The sequence below is a fragment of the Salmo salar genome, chromosome 11, assembly GCF_965601325.2.
Source record: "Salmo salar chromosome 11, fSalSal1, whole genome shotgun sequence".
Lineage (NCBI taxonomy): Eukaryota > Metazoa > Chordata > Actinopteri > Salmoniformes > Salmonidae > Salmo > Salmo salar.
Genome location: NC_138301.1, coordinates 34559043 through 34570000, shown reverse-complemented (window position 1 = coordinate 34570000; position 10958 = coordinate 34559043). Strand labels below are relative to the sequence as shown.

Here is a 10958-nt window from a genome sequence, read left to right as displayed (position 1 = left end):
CGGGATAAATAACTGCGAGAAACCGGTAAATGATAATAAATTATTTATATGAACAGCAAGGCGTGAAATGGAAATGTTAAATTATATGTGATGTCTAAATCTGTCTTTTCTAATGCCTCTGCATAATGAATCATCAACACTCAGGGTGGGGACAGACAGTCCATCTCAGGGTGGGGACAGACAGCCCATCTCAGGGTGGGGACAGACAGCCCATCTCAGGGTGGGGACAGACAGCCCATCTCAGGGTGGGGACAATCTCAGGGTGGGGACAATCTCAGGGTGGGGACAGACAGCCCATCTCAGGGTGGGGACAGACAGCCCATCTCAGGGTGGGGACAGACAGCCCATCTCAGGGTGGGGACAGACAGCCCATCTCAGGGTGGGGATAATCTCAGGGTGGGGACAGACAGCCCATCTCAGGGTGGGGCAATCTCAGGGTGGGGACAGACAGCCCATCTCAGGGTGGGGACAGACAGCCCATCTCAGGGTGGGGACAGACAGCCCATCTCAGGGTGGAGCACAGTTCATAATGCATGTAGACCTGCCATCTCATGGTAACTTTTTTTCTTGTATTACACTAATATAAAACCAAGTGTTGTCTAATATACCCAACTCCATCTGGCTTTCAGGGGTCACCTTATTTCTTAATTGTAAAGATATATATTTTTTATTGTAGCTGCAGAGTTTTAAAACAGTCTGTCACTCGAATGTTATTGCTTTAAATCAGTGCATGCGTGACCGAGCACTCTGTCTTTCTCTCTCTCCATCAACTCCATTCAAATTGCATCCAAAATAGATCATCCTGTTCTAGATTGATATACAGCCCTATATACAGTGCCTTGCGAAAGTATTCGGCCCCCTTGAACTTTTCGACCTTTTGCCACATTTCAGGCTTCAAACATAAAGATATAAAACTGTAATTTTTTGTGAAGAATCAACAACAAGTGGGACACAATTATGAAGTGGAATGAAATTTATTGGATATTTCAAACTTTTTTAACAAATAAAAAACTGAAAAATTGGCCGTGCAAAATTATTCAGCCCCCTTAAGTTAATACTTTTTAGCGCCACCTTTTGCTGCGATTACAGCTGTAAGTCACTTGGGGTATGTCTCTATCAGTTTTGCACATCGAGAGACTGAAATTTTTGCCCATTCCTCCTTGCAAAACAGCTCGAGCTCAGTGAGGTTGGATGGAGAGCGTTTGTGAACAGCAGTTTTCAGTTCTTTCCACAGATTCTCGATTGGATTCAGGTCTGGACTTTGACTTGGCCATTCTAACACCTGGATATGTTTATTTGTGAACCATTCCATTGTAGATTTTGCTTTATGTTTTGGATCATTGTCTTGTTGGAAGACAAATCTCCGTCCCAGTCTCAGGTCTTTTGCAGACTCCATCAGGTTTTCTTCCAGAATGGTCCTGTATTTGGCTCCATCCATCTTCCCATCAATTTGAACCATCTTCCCTGCCCCTGCTGAAGAAAAGCAGGCCCAAACCATGATGCTGCCGCCACCATGTTTGACAGTGGGGATGGTGTGTTCAGGGTGATGAGCTGTGTTGCTTTTACGCCAAACATAACGTTTTGCATTGTTGCCAAAAAGTTCAATTTTGGTTTCATCTGACCAGAGCACCTTCTTCCACATGTTTGGTGTGTCTCCCAGGTGGCTAGTGGCAAACTTTAAACGACACTTTTTATGGATATCTTTAAGAAATGGCTTTCTTCTTGCCACTCTTCCATAAAGGCCAGATTTGTGCAGTATACGACTGATTGTTGTCCTATGGACAGAGTCTCCCACCTCAGCTGTAGATCTCTGCAGTTCATCCAGAGTGACCATGGGCCTCTTGGCTGCATCTCTGATCAGTCTTCTCCTTGTATGAGCTGAAAGTTTAGAGGGACGGCCGGGTCTTTGTAGATTTGCAGTGGTCTGATACTCCTTCCATTTCAATATTATCGCTTGCACAGTGCTCTTTGGGATGTTTAAAGCTTGGGAAATCTTTTTGTATCCAAATCCGGCTTTAAACTTCTCCACAACAGTATCTCGGACCTGCCTGGTGTGTTCCTTGTTCTTCATGATGCTCTCTGCGCTTTAAACGGACCTCTGAGACTATCACAGAGCAGGTGCATTTATACGGAGACTTGATTACACACAGGTGGATTCTATTTATCATCATTAGTCATTTAGGTCAACATTGGATCATTCAGAGATCTTCACTGAACTTCTGGAGAGAGTTTGCTGCACTGAAAGTAAAGGGGCTGAATAATTTTGCACGCCCAATTTTTCAGTTTTTTATTTGTTAAAAAAGTTTGAAATATCCAATAAATTTCGTTCCACTTCATGATTGTGTCCCACTTGTTGTTGATTCTTCACAAAAAATTACAGTTTTATATCTTTATGTTTGAAGCCTGAAATGTGGCAAAAGGTCGAAAAGTTCAAGGGGGCCGAATACTTTCGCAAGGCACTGTATAGATGTCCTAGCCTACCTCTTTCAGGTAATACATTCAATGCAGTATTAGTCTTATATTTAGCTAATTAATGATGGGTTATGCATAATAAGCTTCTAATTTATAGCCTCTTGTCTCTTGCTCAGTACGCACACACCTGTGCTCCGCTGGCCTCTCTCCAACCTCTTCGGGATAGGGGACAGTATTTTCACGGCCGGATGAAAAACGTACCCAAAATAAACAGCCTGCTTCTCGGGCCCAGAAACTAAGATATGCATATTATTAGTAGATTTGGAAAGAAAATACTCAGAAGTTTCTAAAACTGTTTGAATGATGTCTGTGAGTATAACAGAACTCATATGGCAGGCAAGAAGAATTGTTCTCAGGTTCTTGCCTGAGAACAATCCAACCAGGAAGTGGGAAATCTGAGGATTGTAGTTTTTCAAACCATTGTCTATTGAATTTGTAGTCTTTACGGGGTCATGTTGCACTTCCTAAGGCTTCCACTAGATGTCAACAGTCTTTAGAACCTTGTTTGAGGATTCTATGGTGAATTTGAAGGGAATAACAGCCCAAGGAAGTAGGTGTCCCATTATAAGGCATGGGTACAGTCACGCGCAAGGACTTGGGAGCGAGCTGAGTTCATATTCACTCCTAAAGAGAACGGATAGGTCCGGTTGGAATTTTATTGAAGATATATGTTAAAAACAACCTAAAGATTGATTCTATACTTCGTTTACATGTTTCTACAAACTGTAGTATAACTTTTTTGACTTTTCGTCTGGACTAAGTAAGCACGCACGTTATGGATTTGGATAGTGAACCTAAAGCGTAAACAAAATGGATGTATTTGGACATAAATATGAACTTTATCGAACATTTATTGTGGAGCTGGGGTTCCTGGGAGTTCCTTCTGATGAAGATAATCAAAGGTAAGTGAATATTTATAATGTAATTTCTTGGTTTTATTGATTCCAAGATGGCTGGTTTTTGTTTGCTAGTTGTTGGTGTCTTCTGGGCTGTACTCAGATTATTGCAAATTGTGCTTTCGCCGTGAACCTTTTTTGAAATCTGACAAAGCGGTAGCATTTAGGAGAAGTCTATCTATAATTCTGTGCATAACACTTGTATATTGATCAAAGTTTATGATGAGTATTTCTGTAATATGTGTGCTCATTGCTCATTCACCGGTTGGTTTGGAGGGAAAACATTTCTGAACATTACGCGCATATGTAAAATGGGGTTTTTGGATATAAATATTAACTTTATCGAGCAAAACATACATGTATTGTGTAACATGAAGTCCTATGAGTGCCATCTGATGAAGATCATCAAAGGTTAGTGAATATTTTAGCTGTACTTTTGGTTTTTGTGATGCATCTAGTTGCTTGGAAAATGGCTGTGGGATTTTTCTTGTGGAGTTTGTCCTAACATAATCTAATTTTATGCTTTCTCCGTAAAGTCTTTTTTGAAATCGGACAATGTGGTTGGATTAACGAGAGTCTTTAAAATGGTGTAAAATAGTTGATTGTTTGAGAAAATGGAATTATGAGATTTTAGCTGTTTTGAATTTGGCGCTCTGATTTTCCACTGGCTGTTGTCAAAATCAATCCCGTTAACGGGATCCTGTCTCGAAGGGGTCCTCAACAGGTTAAAAAACGCTCCTTAGCTCTTGGAGTCCCATGCAGGAAAAGCTACACTAGAACAGCTTGCTGGACATTATTCTATTTTTGCATTTCTTATACCAATAGACTATTAGAAGAGGGACACAAGCTCTTGTTTGCTGAATGTTAAATACAGCAGCCAATAGATCTCACAGGTAGTTTGAAAGAAGAGTGAACTCACGATGGTGGTAGGTTATATTTATTCAGACCCATAACCATTCAATCTTCATGAAGAGAAGTGAAAGCCTTCTGCATCTCATTCTGGTCCTATATTATTCAAGGATGTCATTAGAATGATGAAGATAAGAACAACAAAACTTATTTCATTTAACTGTTGAAAGAGGAAGGAATGAAGCAACAATAGAGGAAGAGGAGGTAGGCTAGTAACATTAGGGGGAAGATTATGAAAGGTCAGCCTACTAATTATACAAATAGGCCCTATTCAATTTCAGAATTAAAATCTAATTTGCTAGCCTATACTTGTAACTTTGTAGGCTGCATGTGCTGCACTAGAATCACATGATCTCTCCCTGCTTTATCCTGGTTTGAACGAGGTGAGTAATTCCAGGTCATTTATAGTATAATACAATACAATGCAGTACAGGAATACAGTTCACACTCAAAAAGATTAGCCTGCTGGAGCTAGTTTCATTTATTTACCCAAGAGAGCATATAGCTAGCTACGTCTATGGGCTTTTATGTTTTTCTGTCGTGCGTAATGTGCAGTAGCCTATATCATATATGTATTGGATAAGGGCACAATCATTTGACCTTTTTTGGGCTTGGGCTCATTAAATGTCTTTAATGTAGGGCTCAGTCAATGTCTTTAATGTAGGGCTCATTAAATGTCTTTAATGTAGGGCTCAATCAATGTCTTTAATGTAGGGCTCAGTCAATGTCTTTAATGTAGGGCTCAGTCAATGTCTTTAATGTAGGGCTCAGTCAATGTCTTTAATGTAGGGCTCAGTCAATGTCTTTAATGTAGGGCTCAGTCAATGTCTTTAATGTAGGGCTCAGTCAATGTCTTTAATGTAGGGCTCATTAAATGTCTTTAATGTAGGGCTCAGTCAATGTCTTTAATGTAGGGCTCATCAGGCTCAGGTAGCATCAGGCTTGAAAAAAAAAATGAAAAAAAAAAAGTGTGGATCAAAGCTCTAATCAAATCCAGACAGGCCTATTTATATACTTTATAATGCTTTTGAATGACACTTCCAGTTTTGGCGGGATATTCCGGGTTATCCAGGGGAAAAGTTAATTATTCTGGGGATGGAACAATTTGTAATATACCGGGAAAATATTCAACACACACACACACTCACAAACACACACACACACACACGTTAGAGCGGCGCAACCAAAACAGTTTTTCTTTCTGTTATCGTCCTCTCCTCCCTCCATCAGACCTGCCGGTGACGTCTCCTCTGGGGAATGCTGTACTGAAGACACTAGAGAACTGGGAGACCATACTCCAGGAGAGGATGAACAAGTTTGATGGTCCTCCTCCCAACTACATCAACACCTACCCCACTGACCTCAGCACAGGAGGGGGGCCTGCCATACTGAGACACAAGGCCATGCTGGAGCCTGACAACACACCTTTCAAGTGGGTATTTTTCACACACACAGATACATAGACAACACACACACAGATACATAGACAACACACACACAGATACATAGACAACACACACACAGATACAAAGACTACACACACACAGATACATAGACTACACACACACAGATACATAGACTACACACACACAGATACATAGACTACACACACACAGACTCATGTTCTCACATGTTTCTGTATGTGTGTCTCGTGTTCCAGGAATAAGAACCACATTTCGTTCCCTGCGAGGCGTCTCTGGCACTACCTGGTGAAACAGGAAGTTCTTCAGGAGACTCTGATTCGCTATATCTTCACTAAGAAGAGGAAGCAGAGCGAGGTAACGAGCTAAACTGGACCCCTGGTACAATCTGTCTCCACTTCCCCTACACCTACATCATGTCTGGTCTCATACACCAGGCATCCTTTATTTACCTGGTTATTACTTACACATTAAACAAGTCAAATGGTCATTATATGTTTCAAACCTTACTTGTTGTGTTCTTTGGATTGTTTGTAAACAAACTCATCCACTCCAAAAGCTGCATTCAGAAACAAAGGTGTCATTACTTGTTAATGATTCATTAAGTTGATTCAGAAAGGTGTCATTATAGCACCTAACTTGTTAATGATTCATTAAGTGGATTCAGAAAGGTGTCATTATAGCACCTAACTTGTTAATGATTCATTAAGTGGATTCAGAAAGGTGTCATTATATCACCTAACTTGTTAATGATTCATTAAGTGGATTCAGAAAGGTGTCATTATATCACCTAACTTGTTAATGAGTACATAGCAGGTAACTACTGAGAAACAGGTTTAACATAGTGTTACCTCCTCCAGTACAGCCTCTCCTACAACATGCACCATGTCAGACAGATCATCTGTCTGGATGTTTCCTTAGAGTCATCTTCACCAAAATAGTTCTTCAAACCCCACATTCTATTGATGTATATTTTATAGATCCTATATTTTGAGTAAGGTCCATAATTATTGAAGATTTTAAACAATTGTTTTGTACATATGGCCCAGTTAATTTAATTCTGAAGAGTAGTGTATATCACACACATCACACACACACACACACACACACTTCTCTTGTTATTATTATGGTTTTGATGGCCTTGTATTGTGTAATCAAGAACAGAGGATTCTGTGATGTCTGCACACCATCACTACTATCATCACTTCTATTATTAGTATTATTATTACTAAAATGTTCATTATGTCTGCAGACATCCACTAACACAGACACACATCTTATACTAACACAACACTAAATTAGAACCACATCCATAGATCCTGCTTTGTTGAGATTTGAGTAGAAAGTTAAAGATGTGATTTCAAACTAAAGAGGAACCTTATACCTGACTTCCAGTAACTAGACTCTTTAAGATGTGTTTCTTTTGACTTGGGTGTTGAGACCGGGCCCCACCCTCCCCTCCACCCTCCCCTCCACCCACTGTCATTGCATTGAGAGAGACGTCTCCTACCTCCTCAGCACTCCACTCTGTTACCATGTGATAGGACATTGTTTGGGTTGGGAGAAGCCTTTGCCTCATCCACGAATTGACACACTGACTGTGTGTGTGGCTGCGTGTATCTACCATCCAGACAACCCTTTCATTTTTGTTTTCTTCATTTTGTGTTTTGTTTGTTTTGTGCATGTGTGTTTTGTGTGTTGTGTTGTGTTGTGTAGTGTGTTGAAGGCTTTATGGATCTCCTCAGCCCAAACTGTGTATCTGGAGCTCTCAGGTCCAACAAGGTAGTATCAAGGTGTCTGTCTGTACAGTGTGAACTGGTACCTGCTCAGGGCTGTGAAAGTCTCTCTTCTAATCACCGCTTGGCATGCTACACCTCACCATTACTACTCACTACCCCAACATTACTAGGGTTTTCCAGAGCTTCACCTCACCATTACTACTCACTACCCCAACATTACTAGGGTTTTCCAGAGCTTCACCTCACCATTACTACTCACTAACCCAACACGACTAGGGTTTTCCAGAAATCACGTTTGTAAGATTCCTGGAATCAGGAAGGAATAAGAATCCATAATCCTTAAACCAGGATTTCTGAAAAACGTAAGAATTTGGGGAAAGTTAGCAGAATTGTGCAACCTTACCTACTACCTAACCTCACTGTCACTAACCCACTACCTCATCACATCACCTCACCCCACTGTCTGTCACTAACCCACTACCTCATCACATCACCTCACCCCACTGTCTGTCACTAACCCACTACCTCATCACATCACCTCACCCCACTGTCTGTCACTAACCCACTACCTCATCACATCACCTCACCCCACTGTCTGTCACTAACCCACTACCTCATCACATCACCTCACCCCACTGTCTGTCACTAACCCACTACCTCATCACATCACCTCACCCCACTGACACGGTCTGTCACTAACCCACTAACTCATCACATCACCCCACTGTCTGTCACTAATCCACTACCTCATCACATCACCTCACCCCACTGTCTGTCACTAACCCACTACCTCATCACATCACCTCACCCCACTGACACGGTCTGTCACTAACCCACTAACTCATCACATCACCCCACTGTCTGTCACTAACCCACTACCTCATCACATCACCTCACCCCACTGACACGGTCTGTCACTAACCCACTAACTCATCACCTCACCCCACTGTCTGTCACTAACCCACTACCTCATCACATCACCTCACCCCACTGTCTGTCACTAACCCACTAACTCATCACATCACCTCACCCCACTGTCTGTCACTAACCCACTAACTCATCACATCACCTCACCCCACTGTCTGTCACTAACCCACAAACACATCACTTCACCCTACTGACTGTCACTAGCCCAGTACCTCATCACCTCACTGTCACTAACCCACTACCTCATCACCTCACTGTCACTAACCCACTACCTCATCACATCATCTCACTGACACTGTCTGTCACTAACCCACTACCTCATTACCTCACTGTCACTAACCCACTATCACATCACCTCACCCCACTGACACTCTCTGCCACTAACCCACTACCTCATCACCTCACTGTCACTACCTCATCACCTCACTTTCACTAACCCACTACCTCATCACATCACCTCACTGTCACTAACCCACTACCTCATCACCTCACTGTCACTAACCCACTACCTCATCACATCACCTCACTGTCACTAACCCACTACCACATCACCTCACTGTCACTAGCCCACTACCTCATCAACTCACTGTCACTAACCCACTACCTCATCACATCACCTCAATGTCACTAACCCACTACCTCATCACATCACCTCACTGTCACTGACACTGTCTGTCACTAACCCACTACCTCATCACATCACCTCACTGTCACTAACCCAATACCTCATCACATCACCTCACTGTCACTAACCCACTACCTCATCACCTCACTGTCACTAACCCACTACCTCATCACATCACCTCACCCTACTGACACTCTGTCACTAACCCACTACCTCATCACCTCACTGTCACTAACCCACTACTTCATCACCTCACTGTCACTAACCCACTACCTCATCACATCACCTCACCACACTGACACGGTCTGTCTCTACCGCCACTAACACAAGGTCTGTCTCTAACCCCACTAACACACGGTCTGTCTCTACCCCCACTAACACACGGTCTGTCTCTACCCCCACTAACACACGGTCTGTCTCTACCCCCACTAACACACGGTCTGTCTCTACCCCCACTAACACACGGTCTGTCTCTACCCCCACTAACACACGGTCTGTCTCTACCCCCACTAACACACGGTCTGTCTCTACCCCCACTAACACACGGTCTGTCTCTACCCCCACTAACACACGGTATGTCTCTACCCCCACTAACACACGGTCTGTCTCTACCCCCACTAACACACGGTCTGTCTCTACCCCCACTAACACACGGTCTGTCTCTACCACCACTAACACACGGTCTGTCTCTACCCCCACTAACACACGGTCTGTCTCTACCCCACTAACACACGGTCTGTCTCTACCCCCACTAACACACGGTCTGTCTCTACCCCCACTAACACACGGTCTGTCTCTACCCCCACTAACACACGGTCTGTCTCTACCCCCACTAACACACGTTCTGTCTCTACCCTCACTAACACACTGACACGGTCTGTCTCTACCCCCACTAACACACGGTCTGTCTCTACCCCCACTAACACATGGTCTGTCTCTGCCCCCACTAACACACTGATACAGTCTGTCTCTACCCCCACTAACACACGGTCTGTCTCTACCCCCAATAACACACGGTCTGTCTCTACCCCCACTGACACACTGACACGGTCTGTCTCTACCCCCACTAACACACTGACACGGTCTGTCTCTACCCCCACTAACACACTTACACGGTCTGTCTCTACCCCCACTAACACACGGTCTGTCTCTACCCCCACTAATACACTTACACGGTCTGTCTCTACCCCCACTAACACACTTACACGGTCTGTCTCTACCCCCACTAACACACGGTCTGTCTCTACCCCCACTAACACACTTACACGGTCTGTCTCTACCCCCACTAACACACGGTCTGTCTCTACCCCCACTAACACACTGATACGGTCTGTCTCTACCCCCACTAACACACTGACACGGTCTGTCTCTACCCCCACTAACACACTGACACGGTCTGTCTCTATCCCCACTAACACACTGACACGGTCTGTCTCTACCCCCACTAACACACTGATACGGTCTGTCTCTACCCCCACTAACACACTGACACGGTCTGTCTCTACCCCCACTAACACACGGTCTGTCTCTACCCCCACTAACACACTGACACGGTCTGTCTCTATCCCCACTAACACACTGACACGGTCTGTCTCTATCCCCACTAACACACTGACACGGTCTGTCTCTACCCCCACTAACACACTGACACGGTCTGTCTCTATCCCCACTAACACACTGACACGGTCTGTCTCTACCCCCACTAACACACTGATACGGTCTGTCTCTATCCCCACTAACACACTGACACGGTCTGTCTCTACCCCCACCAACACACTGACACGGTCTGTCTCTATCCCCACTAACACACTGACACGGTCTGTCTCTATCCCCACTAACACACTGACACGGTCTGTCTCTACCCCCACTAACACACTGACACGGTCTGTCTCTACCCCCACTAACACACTGACACGGTCTGTCTCTATCCCCACTAACACACTGACACGGTCTGTCTCTATCCCCACTA

The 10958-nt window shown here is 43.8% G+C and overlaps 1 protein-coding gene across 9 annotated transcripts in view; it reads left to right on the top strand.

Moving 5' to 3' along the window:
* LOC106562546 (dmX-like protein 2) overlaps positions 1-10958 on the top strand; it is a 105101-nt gene that overhangs the window by 70721 nt on the left and 23422 nt on the right. For 6 of the 9 annotated variants that reach the window (XM_082957883.1, XM_082957882.1, XM_082957877.1 and 3 more), the window contains 3 exons: positions 5508-5709; positions 5938-6055; positions 7415-7480. In XM_082957883.1, the coding sequence (XP_082814009.1) occupies positions 5508-5709; positions 5938-6055; positions 7415-7480 (386 nt within the window). The remainder of the gene's footprint in view (positions 1-5507; positions 5710-5937; positions 6056-7414; positions 7481-10958) is intronic. The other 3 variants (XM_082957884.1, XM_082957878.1, XM_082957881.1) reach the window with 1 other exon arrangement.